The sequence below is a fragment of the Trichosurus vulpecula genome, chromosome 3 (assembly GCF_011100635.1).
Source record: "Trichosurus vulpecula isolate mTriVul1 chromosome 3, mTriVul1.pri, whole genome shotgun sequence".
Taxonomy (NCBI): domain Eukaryota; kingdom Metazoa; phylum Chordata; class Mammalia; order Diprotodontia; family Phalangeridae; genus Trichosurus; species Trichosurus vulpecula.
This window is the reverse complement of record NC_050575.1, coordinates 112,096,192-112,115,920: the sequence shown is the minus strand read 5'-3', so window position 1 is coordinate 112,115,920 and position 19,729 is coordinate 112,096,192. Positions and strand designations below refer to the sequence as shown.

At 44.6% G+C, this 19,729-nt stretch overlaps 1 protein-coding gene across 1 annotated transcript; it reads left to right on the top strand.

Annotated features, from left to right (window-relative positions):
- Positions 1–479: 479 nt before the first annotated feature.
- On the top strand, positions 480–18,509 carry BPIFB6 (BPI fold containing family B member 6). The gene is made up of 15 exons (XM_036749786.1): positions 480–579; positions 2,233–2,332; positions 2,797–2,901; positions 4,309–4,458; positions 5,113–5,176; positions 5,706–5,766; positions 6,200–6,291; positions 8,775–8,951; positions 9,235–9,288; positions 10,381–10,551; positions 11,776–11,843; positions 12,650–12,695; positions 16,445–16,508; positions 17,243–17,319; positions 18,477–18,509. The coding sequence occupies exons 1-15, from the start codon at positions 480–482 to the stop codon at positions 18,507–18,509; spliced, it is 1,362 nt and encodes a 453-aa protein (XP_036605681.1).
- The last annotated feature ends 1,220 nt before the right edge of the window (positions 18,510–19,729 follow it).

Genomic DNA, 19,729 nt, shown 5'->3' with positions numbered 1-19,729 from the left:
AGTACAGTGAATGGTACACAAGGTGATGGTCTATAAGAAGGAGGCCTATATGATGGGTGACAATTAGGGGTGAGGTAATTACAGGTGGAGTCACTTACTTGATGTTAGCTCGATGAGAAGACTACTTTCAATGCTCTCCTGGCTCTCAGTCCCAGGACAAGACTGTGAGCAACCCAGTGGTATTAATCCTCTTCTCCCAAAGGTGATCTCTTTCAGCCTCCCTGTTCCTGTCAATGGCCCTGTCCTTCTCTTAGTCACAAAGCATCCACACTGGGCACTCTGTTACTACTCAGAATCACAGGATCTAGAGGTGAATTGCTGGCAAGGTTCTGAGGACTCTTGGGATTCTGTAGGAAATGGTTTGAAGAGAGAACCTTGGGATGAGGGTGGGTAGCTCCACATTTCCTGGGCCAGCTTGGGCCCAGCTCCAGGACACTACATCTGGGCTCAACAGCCATCTTATTTGTAGGTGTCCGACCATGCTGGGGATTCTTTGCCTAGTCTCATGTGTATTGCTAATGCCCTCGAGGGCTGATCCAGGGGCCCTGCTGAAGCTGGGAATGGAGTTCATGAACAAAGGTGAGTGGACATTTGGGCTGGGGAGAGTTGGTCTTCACTCTGTAGGGAGTGGTATAGTAGCATAGTAGTGGTATAGTGTATAGTAGTAGTACCAACATAGTGGTATACCCCAGGTCATTCTTCTTCTGAAGTGTCCTGGGTTGCACAATTTCCCCCTTTTTCCCTCCCCACTCAAGGCACAGCTCATAGACAAACAAACGTCTTTCAAACTAATTTATACTGAAGTATAAATGACTGATAAACACTCAGAATGGGCCTCCTTCTAGGGAAATTAGTCTCGAATTCTATAGCATAGTTTCCCCTTGTACCTTTGGCAGGTGTCAGGATGAGATACATGAAGTGAAAGTGAGGGAGAGCCTTCCTGGTGTCTCTCACATTCTCTCAAATAGGCAACCACCCACTCTATCTATACATAAAGCTCATTATGATGGCCTTGGCTATAACTTCAAATCACTAGAAGCTTGTTTTATTCTTGGTCCTTCATCCTCAGCCTGTCACCAGCGTTAGCAGTTAGTTTGGGTCTGGAGTCAGGACTCAGTCTGTAGCTGATTTGGGGTTAGAGTTGGGTTCAGGGCTTAGGCTGGGGCTGCTCAGTCAAGGTGGGGGTTGACCTCAGTCTGGGACTGGTGCTAGGGTTAGGGGCTCAGTCTTGGCTCAACATTAGAGCTCAGCCTAGTGCCAGGGTCAGAGCCTAGAGTCAAGATTAGGGATTATTCTGGGCTTGGGGTGAGGACTCAATATGTAGCTAAGTTTTGGGTTTCCCCTAGGAAAGGGTCTAAACTTAGTTCTAAGTCTGGGGTTATGAGGCAAGGCTTGTGACCAGGTTTAGGGGTCCATCTTGGCAGGGATCAGGTATCAGTAGCCAGAGGACATTCTTCTATTGACCTTGACCTCATTTCCAGAACTCTAACAGATAGGGTAAGAAATAGGGAATCAAATAGGAAGAATGTGAAAGAGAACAGAGTCAAGCAAGTTCTCCTGGCACAGGAGAAGGTGGATAGGGGGGTTTATTTCTTGATGATCCCCAATGTAGCCACTTCCCTCCTTTTATGCATCAATCACTTAATGAAGTTATAGGAGGTTGTGTTGTGTGTGCCTTGTGGTGATATTCAGGAGAGAAAAGAATGAGAACAGCCAATATTTATACTGATTTTGCAAAATGCTTCATATAAAAATGATATCCTTCGATCCTTGCAACGAGCCTTTGGAGAGTTAGAGAAGTTGATTGATTTATGTTTATACAGCTAACAACTGTCCAAAGCAGGATTTGAACCCAGGTCAACCTGACTCTAAGTCCAATACATGGTATATACTCCACCACGCTGTTGCCTGGTGTCCTACCTTGGGATAGTTCACAGTCTGATAGAGAAAGACTCATACCCGCAAAAAATTAACAACAGCAAAGTCCCCTTGTGATTGGGGCAGACATTCCCTTCGGCCTGCTGCATAGTGAATAGGAAAAGCATGACATGGGGCTTATGTTGAACTTGGCCTTTGCTTCCTTGGAGAAAGAGGAATTTGAGTGGGTATTCAAAGCATGAGTTGAATTGGATATGTACAAAAAATAGGGGAGGGCATTCTAGGGTGACTGGGGGTACAGGGTCAGAAAGAGGATGATCCTACTTAATGCTGTCCCTCTGGGGTCTCTTCTAGCTGTGAAGGATGCCATGGCTGAGAGCCAGATATTGGAAAAAATGGCAGCCATGGCTAGCCAGAAGCAGCCTGGGGTCAAGCCAATTAAGGGCATGACAGGGTGAGTGCTGGGACAAGGGTAGAGCAATGAGGAGGAGGATGGGACTTGGGTGGAGGTGTCTTGGGAAATGGGAAGGAGCTCTGGGGAAGGATGGGGGTCTATCAAAATGACCATGGTCATCTCCCAGTGTCCTGAGAGAGGCAGCAAGGCTCAAGGGGAGCATAGAACACAGAATGTCAGAGCTGGGAAGGACCTTAGGAGATAGAAGATAGAGGTTGAAAGCTAGATAGAACCTTAGAACATTGAACATAGAATGCCAGGGCTGAAGAGGACCTTAGATGTCATATATTCTCTTCATTTACACAGAGCTAGAAACACAGACTCAGAGAAGAACAGTGACTTGTCCAAGGTCATACAGTAAGTCAGCTTCAGAGCTTGAATTAGAATCCAGGTCTCCTAAGTCTAAGCCTTGGGGTTTTTTTGGTACGTTGACACTTATCTCACTGTCTCACTCCTCTTCCTAGGATGAAGGTAAAAGAAGTCACACCTCCTATCATCACACTGGACTTTCTGCCAGGGGTGGGAATTTTCCAGTGTGTGTCTACCAGGATCACCATCACAGGGAAGAGGTGAGTGGAGCTGGGACACATTCCCTGACAGGCTGTCCTTTCGTTCAGGGGCCTGAAGCTCTTCAAACTGCATAGACCTTATGGAACTTGTCATTTAGAGGTGGGACTCAAACCCTGTGAGCAGAAGTGGAAGCGCTAGACAGGGCTGGATGACCTACGGAGTGGAACATAAGCTTAAAATAAGAAATAGGATCAGTCTTAGGGAAGGAATGAAACTAGGAAACTCTGTGTGCATATATAAATTGTGCATGCATAATGGCTGTATAACATTGTAGAGAGAATCACAGGCTCCGAGCTAGAAGCAACCTTAGGATTCCAATGATTATGTTTTACAGATGAGGAGGCTGAGGCAATAAAAGTTAAGTAATATGTGCAGGGTCACACAACCATTGAATGTTGGGGGTAGGATTTGAACCCAGGTCTTGCTACTCCAAGTCCAGTGTCCTATCCACTAGACCATGCTGCCTCCCAGAGTTGGGGTCCGAAGATCTGGATATGCATCTTGGCTTTGTCATGTGGCAGTTGAATGTGTAATCTCTGGGCAAATCACTTTCCCTCTATGAACCTCACTTGTCAAAAGAAATGGTTGAACTAGGTGTTTTCTAGGGGCCCTTCAACAGGGATTCCAGATTTATATCCCCATTTTATAGCAACACCCAGAAGTTCCATGATTTGCCCTCAACCATGCAAGAAGTGCATGGTAGAGCTGAGCCAAGATCTTAGAGCTACATTCTAGATACACCGTGTCTTTAACACATCCCATCACCTCCCCTCAAAGCGGTAGTTTCCATCATACTTACGGGCATTAGAAATGAATTCAAATTTATCTACCTAAACTTTATGCTCTTCCAGATGTGTCTAGATTATTCAGATTGACTCAAGACTACTGTAAAAAGAAACAGCCCAACCAAAAATGTTACCATATATAGCAAATACTACCCTGAATTGGAGGGTCAACTAGGTGGCACAGTGGATAGAGTGCCAGACCTGGAGTCAGGAAGATTCATCCTCCTGAGTTCAAATCTGGCCTCGGATGCTTACTAGCTGTGTGACCCTGGGTAAGTCACTTAACCCTATTTGTCTCAGTTTCCTCATCTGTAAAATGAGCTGGAGAAGGAAATAGCAAACCAATCCAGTATCTTTGCCAAGAAAACCCAAAGTGAGGTAACGAAGAGTCAGATACGACAGAAAAAGACTGAACAACAACGAAAGAACAACAACCCTGAACTGGGAGTCACACCTGGGTTTTAATCTTGGCTTTGTCATGACATACTGTATTACTTTGGGCAAATCTCTTAACCAGTCTGGGCCTCAGTTTCCCCCTCTATCACGCCAGTATTTTGGTTGCTTGATATAGATTCAGTGTCTTTGCAGATTATTCCAGGAAATCTATCCTTCCCTTCTCAGCTTTATAGGTGGGACAATGGAAATCATTGTGGTCGTGAACATCACGGCCACTAACCGGCTGCAGCAGGATGAGGCCACAGGGCTGCCCATGTTCCAGAGTGAAGGATGTCAGATCATTCTGGTCAGCGTCAAAACCAACCTGCCCAGCAAGTGAGTGTTGAGCAAGCAGTCAACAGGGGCTTGTTCTGGACCCCTGGTTTGCTCCCTTTGTGGCCAAGGACAGGGGCTCTGAGCTTGTTCTGGTCCAGCAAGGTCTGTTGCATTGACCCTAAGCCTGGGTGTCGGTTCTCTTCAGGGCCTGGGGCGAGGGTTTTGCAGAGGGACCTGTAACCATCCTTCTCACTTTCTGCCTTGGCCTAGAGGCCTAAGTTTAGCATCAAACTATTCTTTTTCTTCTTCTTCCCACAGAAAAGGGTATATTTCACACCCAACAGACACAAACAAAATTCTCATTATTGTGTTACCCGCTCTCCCCTCCATGGAGATGATGCACTAACACTCCCCCTTTCTTTTTATTTTCTGTTCATTTTTTTTCATTCAGTCAAAATGGTGGATCACTCACCCACCCATTCACAATTTCAGCCACTTATTCACCACATTCATGTACTCATTAATTCACTCACTCACCTTCTCTATTTACTTACTCCATTCATTCATCTTTCTCTTATTTATTCATTCATTCTTTTAGTTATGCTCACTTATTCACTTATGCTTTTACTTGTTCCCGCCCTCTCTCTCCATCTTCCTTACCTTCTGTCCATTCCTTTCTTCCTTAACCATCGGTGTCATTGTGCCTCTGTTCAGCATGCTTCCTAAAGTGGTCAACAAGTTCCTGGACAGCACCCTCCAGAAGATTCTCCCTGGCATGGTAAGTTCCAGTTCTCATTACTCTGGGTTTTCCTGGACCTGATCCATCAACCAATCAAGTAATCAGCATTTATGAAGCACCTACTATGTGGTATTCTAGGTGTAAAAGTGAAACACTCTTAGCATTCAAGAAGCTTGCATTATAATAGTACCGTAAAACACATAGAGGAAAGGGTTGGCCAGGGAAGGGAATTTTGGTTTAGGGAGTCACTGAGATTGTGAGTGGAGCAATGCTAATATTAACTTGATTATTACTCCTAGAGGTGGAAACAGGGGTAGAAAGCAGGGGCAGAGCTGGAAAGGGTATTAGCATTGACCTATTACAATTCCTTTATCTTATAGAGGAGAAAACTGAAGGCCAAAGTGTGGAAAGCTGTTCTAAATCCCAGAGGATGTTAGTGTTAGAAGCAGGCCGAGCACCCAGGACCCAGGGCTTCTGGAGCAGGACTCTGTGTTACTTGTGCTCACCACCTTTGGCCCATGACAGGGGCTCTGGCCGTTCTTTCATTGAGTTCTTTTCTCTTTCCCAGATGTGTCCTGCAATCGATACCGTCCTTGAATATGTGAACCAGAAGTGGACTCACCTCATGGGCATGTTGTCATAATTATAATAATGATAATTGTTGTTATTATATATTTCTCCAGCTGGGAAATGGAGTCATAAAATGTTAGAGGTAGAAAGGACTTTGGGGGTCATTGATTCCAACTGTAGTTTTATAGAGGGAGATGATGAGATCTAAGGAACGAAAATGACTTGCTTGAGGTCACATAGCAAGAGTCAGGACAAGAAGCTAGGTTTTATGGATGGCCAATCTTTGACTTTTTGCCCTTTGCCAAGCTGGTTTCTGAAGGAAGTGTTTCCACCTTTGAGGGCTGGTAGATCCTTTCCCCCATGATAGCCACATCCCTGAAGCAACTGGTGAAATTTGGGCATCCTCAGGGCTATCTCTCCTAAACCTAGTCAGTTCCCTACATCCCTAGTGCAGGGGTCTCTGATTGTGTGCCCTGTGTCTCTCCCCCACAGACCCCATGCCCGTGGGTGAAGCTGGAAGCATCAAGTACATCCTTACAGGCGCCCCAACCACCACAGCAAGCTACATAGAAGTGGACTTCAACGTAAGTGCTTAAGTGGAGCTGGCACCTTTCTAAGCTGGATGGATAGGACTCTGTGCCCAGAACCACAGCCGGGCACTGGCAGATGTGGAGGAAGAGAACAAAACATTTTTGACACAGGATAAATTAGTGGAGTATCTCCCACACTGTGCTGAATGTCCAATAGGCCTCTTTGGTACCTTTTTGGCTTTACGAGATCACATGTTCTACCTGTCATCTATCAACCTCAGTGGGACTCAGAAATGATAGGAGAATTCTGGAGGGGAGGAAAGAAATGGTCAGGGTTCCTTTTAGAACGGGGATTCTTAATTTTTTTGTCATGGCCCCAGGGCAGTCTGGTGAGACCCCTTCACAGAATGATGGTTTTAAAAGCATAAAATAAAATAGAATCACAAAGGAAACCAATTATACTGAAATTGTGGTTTTCAAAATATTTTTTAAAAAGTTTCTGGACCTCTTGTTTTATAACAATCACTCTCATGACAGTTCTGCCCTGGGGCTGAATGAGAAAGGGTTGAGGCCTGGAATTGTTGAACCAAGGTGTTTGCTTCATCTGTAAAAAGGGGAAAACAGCTCAATCTCTACCTCATAGGGCTGTTGTAAGGACCAAAGAGATTGATGGTATAAAAATGGCTGATAGTTGTACAGGACTATATATGTTAGAAATCATAAATATGATAATGATGAATATAATAACGACTATGAGCTTCCTCCCCTCCTCTAACGCTTCTTCATGACATGAACCCCCAAAGGCCATGTGACTCTGGAACATAAAATCTACCAGCCATCTAGCAAGGCCTCAAGTAGAGGGCCTCAGAAGACTTTCTGTCCGAGGACCAGCCCAGCAGAACCAGGCTACAGGGCAATGAATGATTTGGCCACAGCAGTTCTTGAGGACTGACTATCAGTTCCTAGAGGGGACTTGAGAAAGAAGGGAGCAGTGTTGGTCAAGGAAGTGTCCATGTGGATGGAATTATGTGTCCCTGAAGGTTTGATGTATATAATATGATGTAAATTAAGAGGAGGCAGCCTTCTATAATAGGTAGAGAGCTAAGCTCAGAAATGAGAAGACTGGGGTCTTCTCATCTGTGTGCCCACCTCATCTGTGTGACTCCAGGCCAGGCAGGGGTCTCAGTTTCCTCATCTACAAAATGAGGTGGCTAACCCTGATGACTTCTTCCAGCCCTAGATCGATTCTCCTGTGATCTATGATTCTATGATCCTGTGGAGTCAGGAAGACCAAGGTTCAAGTGCTATTTTTGATGTGTACTGGCTCTGTGACCCTGGGCAAGTCACCTAACTTTTCAGAGTCCCAGACAACGCTCTAAGACCATAAGTTACAGAGCAGCTGCTGAGCTGTATTTGCAGAGAGTGTCTCCTCATGGAAGTTCCCCATACTGAAGAAATCACAAGTTCAATACAAAAAAAGAGAAAAACACAATAGTCAGTTAACACTAATGTTATGTTCCTCCTAACCAAGACACACGTAATTTGGGGAATATTCATGTAATAATGACATTAGATCTGGAAGGGATCTTAGAACATATAATGTCAAAGCTGAGAGGAACCTTACAGACCTAAGTGAACTTCCTCATTTCTTTTTTTTTTTTTGTCTGTGAGGCATTCAGGGCTAATTGATTTGCCCAGGGCCACACAGCTAGTAAGTGTGTCAAGTGTCTGAGGTCAGATTTGAACTTAGGTTTTCCTGACTCCAGGGTTGGTGCTCTCTCCACTGTGCCACCTAGCTGCCCCTTCCTCATTTCACAAATGGAGCGGCTGATGCCTGGGAAAGGAAGTGACTTGCCTAGGGTCATACAATAATTCAGTGGTATAGCCAGGACCGGAGCACATGTCTCTTGACTCCTAACCTAACGCTGTTTCCACTGTGTCACACTGACTCTGGTGACAATGAAACAGCAGATTTGAGTGAGATGGGTGAGATGATATGGAGTCAGCGAGGCCATAGAGTCCCTAGGGCTTGGATTTAAGTCCTAGCTCTGTCTCTCTCAGTCTGTATGTAGTACTTACTACCTTACTACCTGTATGCTCTTGGATAGGTCACTTAGCTTTTATTGGGCCTAGGTTTCCTTGATTGAAATGAGGGGGCTGGGCAAGAAGACCTCAAAGGTCCCTTCCATCTCCAAAGCTAAGATCTCTTGAATGTTACCATTTCAGTATTCATAGACTTCCTAATGATTTGTTATTTAGCATCAGTTCAGTAGTTTCACTTGTGTCTGTCTCTTTATGAACCCATTTTGGGGTTTTCTTGGAGTGGTTTGCCATTTTCTCTGAGGCAAATGGGGTTAAATGGTTTATCTGAGGCCAGATTTGAACCCATGAAGATGAGTTTTCCTGACTCTAGGCCTGGTACTCTGTGCACTATGGCTCCACCTAGCAGCCCTTAGCATCAGTGTGTTTAATTGAGAAACAATTAATTATTCTTGAGGCCGAACGAATGTTCATCTCTCCCATGCCCAATTCTACAGCCTGTAGTCCAGAGAGAAGAGGGTGATACCATTGATCTGCCTGAAGATGGAGCTGCCATCACAGTCCCAGAGGACTACCCAGATGGCTCATCCCAGCTGGTGCTCTCTGCAGCATTCTTCTCTGCTGAGTTCACCCTCTTACAGAAATCTTTTGATGTGGATATCAAGGGCAAAACTGTGAGTTGCTTTTGCCTCCCTGGCCATGATCCTGGCCCTACTCCTGGCCACATGCAGGAGGATGCTTTCCTTCCAGTCTGAAGGGTCTGGGGCCTTGTGGTCCATGGCTGTTGGGGTTCCCTCCACCTTTAGTGACAGTCATTCTTTCTCCTGTTTGACTGAATTTCCTAAGGGCTAGGATCCTGGCTTCTTCATCTTTTTCATCCCTCAGGGCTGAATACAGTTTTCATAGATGGTATGTCATAAAGATTTGTCCAATTGAGATTTTGTTTTTGTTTTACAGATTGGGAAGCTCCCCCCACATACGACCAAAACACTAGCTCGCCTGGTGCCTCGGGTGAGTCATTTCACCTGGCCTTGACCTCTAAGATTGGGCTACCGGTAAACAAAATCAGTGCCCCCTTTCCCATCAAACTGGCTGAGGGAGGCCTTCATAATTCGCTTTTCTCTAGGTTTTCCAAAGCACTTTCCTGACCATAACTCTGTGAACTAAGTAGTACAGGCATTATCAACATTCCCATTCTACATATGAGGAAAGAGAGACCTAGAGAAATCAGCAGACTGTAGCCTGAGAATTTGAAGGAACCTTAGAGGAACAGCTTACCCAATCTTCTCATTTTACACATGAGGAAAATGAGACTCAGGGAGGTTAAGTGACTTAAACATAGTAAATATTAGAGCTGAGATTTGAACCTGGTTTTTCTGGCTTAAAAACCATCCTTCCATCATGCCACATTGCCTCCTTTGTGCCCCTTCCCCCCACCTTGTGGAGGAGGTGGGAAGGGGACCGGTGAGGGAATTTTATGCATGAGATTAGACTTGAAATGCTATGAGCACATTCCCAGGGACCAAGCTGCCAAGAGAGCTGCTACCATAGAGAATCAAAGGAAATGAGCTGAAAATCCTTTTGATAACATATTGTTAATATGTGTGTTTTTTTTGAAATTTCTGGGAGATGCGAGGAGGGGTGGTTTTTTTTTAATCAACAAGCTGAAAAAATTTTAGGAGAAATATCACTCCAGCACACTGAATTTTTCTCAAATTCATTCATCACACTTGTTCTACCACCAGTCTATTGGTGCTGTTGGACCAACAGATCAATGGCATTCTCTGCTGTCACTTTGGTCAAAGAGAAGGCAATGGTGCTGAGGGCATTAGAAGTGAACAGACTGTCACATTAGCAATTTACTATCTATGTCTTATTTAGAAAAGGTGGCTGGAGGTGGCCATATAGAATGTGACTGTGGAAAAAGTAAGGGAAATATTTTCTCCACTTTCTGGTGCCTGTATACAAGGAGAAACAAAAATATTTGAATGGTACACTTCCTTTGTCCAATGTAAAAACAATGATGAGAAATTTTCCTCCATTTCTACTGAGGCCAACAGCCATAGGGCTTGTCCTGTACAGAGTATCTTGGATTCCTTGCAGGTTCATAAGGCCTATCGCAAATCAGTGCCTTTGATGACTCAAATCAGAATCAGTAAGCCCCCCAAAGTCATCATGAAGCCAGGCAAGGGCCAGCTGCACCTCCATGGTACAATAGAGATGTTCGCTGTTCCTCCCAAGTCAGGTCCTTCCTCCATGTTTGTTCTAGAAACTGTGAGTATTCAAACCATCTGTCTTTCACTAACAGGCCCTGCCTATCCTTGTGACTGGTGGACTTACTAGAGACTAATTATTGGGCAACTGATCATATGATCTGATTTTCTTAATGGTTCCATGTGAGACAATATGATTGGCACCTTCAGATATCTAAAAGACTCTCATAGGGGAGAGGAATTAGACCTGGTCCACTAGGTCCTGGAAGGCAGAACTATTAGTTGGTGGAAGTTATAAGGAGGCAGATTTTAACTTGATATTAGGAAGAACTTCCTAAAAATCCAACAATGGAATGGGATGCCTTGAGAAGTAGATCCCTGTCACTGGAGGTTTTTATGGACAGTCTGGATGATCCCTTATGGGGGAAATTAGAGGAGACAGAAAAGGGAAATAGATATTGGATGAGATATCCTCAGAGGCCCCTGTCCAGGGGACTAGAGATTTGAGGAGTGGGCAACCAGACTGAGTTGGCCATGATATAGACACAGAGTTCAGGAGAGATAAAGATCATTCTATCATTTGAAAAATGTTAGGAACTACTCAGAATTGGGCTAGTTGTTTTGCAGGGCACAAGGAACTACAGAGATGAGATCCTTAACTGGTGAGATCATGGGACTGAGGCTATGGGGACTGGGGAAACTCAGCATGCTCTTATTTGATCTTGGACGCCAACAGACAAAGAGCAGGAGGTGGTTGGATTGGATGGTTTCTAAAGTCACTTCTAGCTCTGATGTTCTATAAATCTATGATTTGAATTCATCTTTACTGACAGGACCAAGGAAAACCACATTGTATCTTTCACATCCCTCTCCCAACTATTTTTATCTTTGTTTCATTGATTAAAATGAACATCCTTGACTGTCTTTTAGGGGTTGAGCTGTCAGAGAAAAGTAGCTTAGTAGAAATGGGAAGGAAGGTCCTCAGAGACTGATAATAAAGGTGTGACAAAATGAACAAATTGTGTGCATGTGGGCCTTGGGTCTTTGTTAGCTCTAGCTGAAGAGTCTTCTCTTTCTTTTCCACTTGCTGCCTCTCTATATCTTTGCTCCTGGTAGAGATTAGGAGGGGGCAAATCCTGAAGCACATGTCCTTACCTGAGGGCTGGTTCTGTCTATTGGAGTTGAGAGTCTGGAGGAAGGCATGCCTGAGTACATATCTGAAAGGTTTATGTGTTTGAAAAGTGTCGTGCTCTTGGACTGACTTCCTGTTTTTTGCCACTGGCAGCACTTCAGCCTGGACATTCAGTACTCATTGAGTGAAGACAAGGTGCACATGGTCACATCCATGGACAAGTAAGTGGGGATCACTCACTCTGGGGCAAGAACATCCTCTTTGGCAAATATGCACATGGACAAATGTAACAAGTAGCTACGTGACACTCACCCATGACATACCCACAGAACACATTTGTCTGTGAAATGTATAATATGCACTCACTCAAAGAATATATTATTATCTGACATACTAGATATGCCACCTGGATATGCCACCTCACATGTGAAATGAACACACATGATACCCTGGAAGCAGTACATATGTAATACATACTCACCCAAGACACACATGAAATATAAACATGATATACGTGAAGTTCATAATATATAGCTTAATGATCATATATGCCACACTCATATATAATGTCATGCTGAGATATACATACACAATGCAGATGTGTTGCTTCAAAGGGGAAAGGAAATGAGACCTTAATAAAAAGAATGGGCACCGACCACCCCGGGTAGGTTAAACCTATCCTATCCTAGTTTTTCCTGGTGGGAGGTGGGGAGACACACTCAGGAAGAGGAGAAGATGCAATCCCTTGCTCCTGAAGAGCAGATGGCCTCATGGCCATGGCTGTAGAGTATGTGGTTGTAGGAAGATCTGGAACAGAAAGTTATCAGCCTTGTATCTTTCCAGTTCAAGCTTCTTGTCAGCAGGAGCTGTCCCGGCCTGAACCTAGGCCCTTCTGGGGGTCCTGGAATTGCTCTTCACAACCTCCTGCCATGTTTTGGCCTTTTTTCCTGAAGCAGATGTCCCTGTCTCCCAGGCTGCCCAAATCTCCCTATCCTACCTTTGACTGGCTTTTCTTTCTTCTCTGCAGATTTCTGGATCTTTCTGTGGAATCTTCTTCCATTGGATCCGTTAAGGTAGATGCACAGAACTTCTATCTTATCTTACTTTATATGGGGGAGGTGATGTGGTATGACAGAGAACATATTGGACTTGTGTTCAAATCTTGCTTCTGACACCAGCTTAGGTGACTATGAACAAATCACTCAATTTCTCTGTACGATAAGGATAATCCTGACAGTAGCATCTAATTTGTGGTGTTGTGAGGCCCAGAGTGATACAATGTATTTAAAGCAATTTGCAAATGTTAAAGCGCTTTAACATCTTTAGCTTTGATTATTATTGGATACCATACAGCCACAAGTAATCCACACGGATGACTTTGTTCTAACTTGGTTAATGAAAAGAAGGGTCCTGAAAGTAGAAACAGTAAGTAAGTAGTAGTAGGGGATAGGTTTTCATGAAGCCATTTGCACTCTTCCTTCTGCCCCGCCCAACTCCTTCCCATCCACATGCCTAGTCCCTTATAAATAACGGTACATGTTTAAGAGTTGCCTGGGAATAGAATCTGTGGGGGACCTTAATTCTTCCTGGGTTATTACCTGTAGGTAGTAAAAAACAGGAGGCAACAGGAGCCAATCTGGCACAGTCTAGAGTTGGATTTCAGCAGTGTTGAATTTCTTTAATTAATCGGAGTACCTTAGAACATTTCCCTGGTTCCCTTCTCTTCATAGACTCCGTCTCCTTAGGAGATGTGCCCCCTTTCCCAGCGGCACATAGATGAGACTTAGTTCCCTGGACCCAGCCTCAGATGGGCTGGTTCAGAGGAGACAGAAGGCTTTGTATAAATGTTCATTAGTGGGTAGAAACCCAGCGCTGAATTTCCCACATTTCCTAATCCTGGGAACATCCTAACCATGTAACAAATCTGACATGTTTTTGTTTAAAAATTTTGCATTATCTCCTGTTTTCATATCACCTTAATTTTCCTGACAGTCATTACTTATGACACAAGACTAAAAAGAAAGAAAGAGAAAATAAATCAATTCATCAAAACTAAACAATGCATCAACTGAGTTTGACTGCCTAGTATAGTGCTTGGCATATAGCAGGTGCTTAATCAATGCTCGTTGACTTGATTTGACAATATGTGCAGCATTCCACACCCCATAGTTGGTCACCAGTACAAAGAAGAGAAAGAGTTACATTTTTGTATCTCTTTCTCAGGGTCACATTTGGTCATAGTACTTACATAGCGTACGGTTTCAATGTTTTTCTTTCCATTTCCTCACTCCATTTCTTTCCATTTCGCAGTCATGGTACCTATTGTTTTCCAGTTTTGGTTCATTTCATTTTCCATTGGTTCTACCAAGATGTTTGATTGAACAACAACCTGCTGTGCCAAAAGCAGAGACAAGTGGTCAGACTAGACCACCTGATCAGGTCTGGCCAGGTGCTGGTGAACTCTCTTGGCTCCCTGCCGTCATGAGGAGGGGAAGTGTTGGGCTGTGAATCAGCAGCATGACAACAGTACTTCCCATTTTTCTCTGTGTTCAACGTCCTTGAGGCTATTTTTCTTCCTTTGGTGGAGAGGAAGAGGGGGATAAGATGAAGTAGCTGTGAATCAGTTGGCACAAAACCTTGACTTCCTTAGCACTGAGTACTTGGGCTTCATGAACTGATGACCATAGTGACCAGATCTTGTTACCATGGCTAGCACTCTCTGTTTGTGGGCAAAGGCAGAAATCTGGAGCCTATTCTTGTATCAAGACACTGACCTGCTGGTGGTTTTATCCATCCAGAACTATTTGTAGGGACTTCTATCTCCTAATCAATCAATTAATAAACACTTATTAAGTACTTACTATGTGCCAGGCACTGCACTAAGATTGAGTATACAAGAAGAGTCAAAAGACAGTCCCTGCCCTCAAGGACCTTGCAGTCTAACAAGGGAGACAATTTGCAAGCAATTATATGCAAAGTAAGATATACATATATATATATACAAGATAAATAGGAAATAATTAACAGAAAGAAGGCACTAGAATTAAGATGGGTTGGGGAAGGCTTGCAGTAAAAGATGGGATTTTAGTTGGCACTAAAAAAGAAGCTGGGGAGGTCAGTAGGTGGAGTAGAGAAGGGAGGACATTCAGGGCATGCAAACAGGACTGCAATCTCCAGGACACACTGAAGACAGGATGACCCCATCCTAAACCAGGGGCTAAATACTTATTTCACCAGGGAAGAAGGAATAGGTTCTCCCAGCCACCCCCTCTCCCTTTCTCTCTCTCAGCCCTAGCAGCTTCAGGTCACCATATAGATGTCATTTTGTTCCCTAAGATTGTAGGATCTGGCACAGTCTAGAGTTGGATTTCAGCAGTGTTGACTTCCCTTAATTAACCAGAGTACCTTAGAATAGTTCTCTGGTTCCCTCCTCTTCATAGACTCATGGGTCTCTTTAGGAGATGTCCCCCTTTCCCCAGTAGCACATAGATGAGACTTAGTTCCCTGGACCCAGACTCAAATGGGCTGGCACTGGGGAGACAGAAGACTTTGTCCAAATGTTCATTAATGGGTAGATCTTGTCAAACTCTTACTAAGTCAAACAAGAGGGTCCTTCCCCTCCATCTTTTGAGAAGGCTAGTATGCTGAGACAGTGAGCAGTAGATGTGATCCTTTTACTGCTTGTTGGCTTTTTGGAGGAGATGTCTACCTACTGGCCCATGGGAGATGCTGCTGTCAGCACAGATGGCATCCAGGGGTGGATGAGCCAAGTTTGTGCTTGCTAGTGTAAGGGAGATATTCCTGACTCCTCAACCCCAATGAATGCAACTAACAAAATGATCGGGCATTCTCCCTGATAGGGGAGTCAGGGCATGCATCAGGGATTCTTAACATTTCTTATTTTGTGGGCCCTTTTGGCCATCTCATCAGGCCTATGACTCTCTTCTCAGAACAATAGTTTTATATGCATAAAATAAAATATATAGGATTTTTTACATACATGGGATTATAAGGAAATCAATTATTTTGAGATACAGTCATTAAATATTTTTTAAAAATCGAATTATCAGACACTAGGTTAAAGACTTCTGGTGTAGAGGATCTTGTTAGTTGACCTTGAAGAATATGAGGCATTCCTCTTACATTAGCATACATGGCCATGGCAGTATCCAAGGTGGTGACTGCTCCTTGCGCAGCGGACAAAACACTTAGGATGCAGTCAGCAGATCTAGGTTTGAGTGCTGGCTCTGGCACATACTACCTATGTGACCTTGGGCAGGTCACTGCTACTCTTTGGGTCTCAGTTTCCTCATCTGTAAACTACGGAGATTGGACAAAATGACCTCTAAGGGACCCTTTCCATGCTGAATCTGCGATACTTTGTTTTTATGAATGTCATGGAAGCTTAGGCAAATGAGGGTAAGCCCTAGTTAGTGAGAGTGGGGCTTCCTGTGGAGGGGAGCACCTTCTTGCAAAGCCCCAGGACCCCAGAGCAGTACAGCCTTGCCCTGGTCATCAGTTCTCCAAAAGGTCTCAGGGCCCAGTAATATTCAAAGATTCTTCACCTTCTTCCTCCGAGGGCTCAAGCCAAATCAAGGTGTCTGTTCTGTTACCTTCTGGGATTGGGTATCTAGAATGAGGGCCAGACTGCCCTTCCATCATTTTTATGGGGGGATGGTCAATCGAAAATGGGGAAGGGTCCCACGTTCACTATCTATAAAATTAGGGAGTTTGACCAAGTGATTTCTAAGATCCCTTGTCCCTCTGACATTTTATTTTCGAAGCCATAGTTTTCTGATGCCCTGTGTCTGTTTTTTTGCAGGAGAAAAAGCTGAAACAATTTTTAACTAGTTTACTTCAAGTGGCTTATGTACCAGTCATCAATGGTGAGGGCCAAAAGGCATATTGCTTTTACCATGGCGCAGTTGATTAATGATAGGAGAGAGGGTAGGGAGGGACCCTGGGCAATGGAGATGTGACCGTGGTCAAATATCTTGGCTATTCATTGTCTTTGAATATGACTAGATGAGTAGGGGTGGGAGCTATGACAAGCTTCTGGGGAAACCAGTATTGGTCTTGACATCGTGAACATCACACCCAGAGAGAATGACAATAGCAGGAAGAACTCTGGACTGGAATTCAGGACCTTGGATTTGTCCCTGGGACACATAAGGTTGTATGACCTTGGTGCAAGCTAAATCTCTTAAAACCTCAACTTCCCCATCTGCAAAACTGGAATAGTAATCCTGATACCATCTACATCACAGCATTGTCATGAGAAAAATGCTTTGCAAGGCATTGTGGTATAATGGGCAGAGTACTGAAGTTGGAGTTAAGAAGAAATGGGTTCAAATATTGTCTTAGATGCTTAAACTAGTGGCATGATCCTGGTCAAATCACTTAAACTGTCTGGGCCTCAGTTTCCTTATCTGTAAAATGAAGTATTGGATGACCTCCCAGTTTCCTTCCAGTTCAAAATTCTATAATTTTATGAACTTTAAGTGCTATAGAAATGTTGAATCTCCTCGACTTCTGCCCATACCCCAAGGTAACTCTCCTTTTCCCCCTAATCCATCCCTAGTTTTCCCTCCTGCGGATACTGTCCTCTTATCTTTTTCAGGCGCTCTTGAAGTCGGGTTCCCTCTTCCGGACTTCCTGGGCACGAAGTATGACCAATCAGAGCTGGCCATTGCTGAGGTATGGGTCTGGGCTCTCTCTGCTTCCTGTCTTCCTTATCCCTAAAGTTGGGAGGGAGGGAGCGGTAAAGACCTGGACTGACACAAAGGGAAGGCAGGTTTCAAATTCCCTTCCCCTCCCCAGCCCACTATAATCCCTACCCCGGACTAAAGAGCAGCTTTCAGCCTAGGGAATGAACCACAACCTAGGAATTGGGCCTGGTTTGAAGTCCTAACTCTGGTTGCTTGACTTTGGGGATGCCTCTCTCTGGCTTTTCCTCAGATGGGCAAGGGCCCTGGAGTCTTTCCACAACTCCATGCTGTCTTCCTGAACCAGAGAGAACCAGAGATGATATCTATGACTGGCTAAGGCACTGATTAAAAACATCATGGACAAACCTGGTTCTAGAAATATCAGTTGTCCCCCCCTTCCTGTGCTTTCAGTTCACACATTGCTTTGTGCAAGGGAGCCAGGTCAGGTATTATCATTCCCATTTTTTTTTTCAGAGAAGATATTGAAGCTTCATAGAAAGGAAGTGACTTGCCTAAGGTCACACAGCAGGTTAGAGAGAGCCAGGAACAGAAATATGAGAAGAGCCTTTAGAGAAGACCCATAGACACTGAGTTACATCTCAGGGTTGCTTTAACATGTGACTTTGAGCCCCTAGGGTCTTGTTCTTTTGGTTCTATAGAGAATAGGTTTGAATGAAATCTTAAGCAGGCAGGGAAAGATTGTGGGCTCGTTGCTCTAGAAACAGATTCTATCCAATTTAACAGAAATCTTGTTCTTTGCACACCCTTCCTCTCTTCCTAGTAGATTATGGTTCCAACTTAGACATCTTCCATCAAACTAACCAGGCCTGGGGCAGAGGTGTGTGTGTGTGTGTGTGTGTGTGTGTGTGTGTGTGTGTGTATGTATGTGTGACTCATCTCCTCCTCAGTTCATTCCAAGATGCCCTGGGGCAGATTTCAGAGTCCAGGCCCTTCTTATTCCCTCTTTCCACCCTGTCCCCAGGACCTCCAAGACAAGGTCCCACTGTTTTCTTGGGCACAGGTCCCATAGCAGGTGGAGGGTCCTCTAGTGGGTAGAATGAACCCCATCCCAAGCACTCATCTCCACAGGAATTTAGGCAAAGAGGGCCTTCTTACGCAAGTTCCATTTCTTCTCTTTCCTGTCAGAATGCCCTGGTGGTAGACCTGCGGACACCCTAGGGGAGAGGAGGAGCTGCCTCATCGCCTAGGGCATCTGCCTCAAGTCAAGAGAGCCAAGAGTCCACCCCTCTTCCAGACTTCAGCCTTCTCCATTTTGCCTAATGTTTTTCCTCAGATAAGGAGAGGGAAAGGGCTTTGTCTGTGGCCTGTCTCAGTAACCAGGATAAATGGATTCACGGCAATCTGACTGATATCTTTACCTGCAGCAAATCCACCCCCATGACCTTCTCTCCCCCTCTCCACACGATCACTTCAGACACCTGAGTTCTAGGTCCGGCTCTGCCATTCCCCCACTGCTTGACCCTTGGCAAGTCACACTGCCCATGTGACCTGAAACCTGAACCTTGAGGTCAATACACTGCCCTACCCTGGGGATGTAGAGTGTGGCACTGGAAGAAGAGACACTGGGCAATAGGGGGTGGCAATGGATGATTGGCAGTGCTTGAGTCACGGGTGATGGTAGGTGGGGATTGAAGCCGGGCAAGGGAAGGACAAAGAGACGGATAGAGGTGGTAGAAAGCAAAAGTCAACAGCATCCCCCACTTGCCCTCTAGCCTGTAGCTGGATGTGGTCAAGCAGGCAGACCCATAGTGACTTTCAGTTGGAAGGAACTTCAGAGGGTCCTTGTCGAACCCCCTTGCCCTTCAATCACCATGAGGGAGAGTTTTCTACAATGGCCCCTCACTGATCACTCATTTTTTTTCCTGTCCAGTTGTCCATCCTCGATCATCATTAGCAATAATAATAACAATGAAAATGGCTGACATCTGTGTTCATTCATTTGTTCATTCATTCATTCATTGAGCATTGATATCAAATAATTATACAGATTCTACGGGGGAGGAACTTTCAGCCTAATGGGGTAAGGGCAAATTCATACCATAGATACCCAGGATACAAAGTAGACCAAGAGTTAAATGTAAAGAAAAGATCCAGGCAGACACAACTAGGATAGTCAAAGAGGGAGGGATCACTTTTACCTCTTCCAAGGTGGAGAAGGATGGAATGGATCAGGGTGGGGCTCTGGCTTCTGATTTGGGCCTTGAAGGAAGGGAGGTAGGGGCCTCCACTGGTAGAGATGGTGGGAGTATCTACTCCACTAGGGGAGACAGCAGTGGGCAGAAAGAAGATGAAGATGGAGATTAGTCCATTTTGATTAGAATGCAGATCATCTGAAGCAGAGAAGTAAAGATAAGGTTGGAAAGGTATCTTGGAGGTGA

Bases quoted from the DNA above. Each gene is read 5' to 3' on its own strand.
- BPIFB6 (XM_036749786.1), top strand. From the start codon at position 480: ATGCTGGGGATTCTTTGCCTAGTCTCATGTGTATTGCTAATGCCCTCG. The intron at 12,696-16,444 runs GTAGATGCACAG...GTTTTTTTGCAG, and splicing joins CTTCCATTGGATCCGTTAAG to GAGAAAAAGCTGAAACAATT. The intron at 16,509-17,242 runs GTGAGGGCCAAA...TATCTTTTTCAG, and splicing joins TTATGTACCAGTCATCAATG to GCGCTCTTGAAGTCGGGTTC.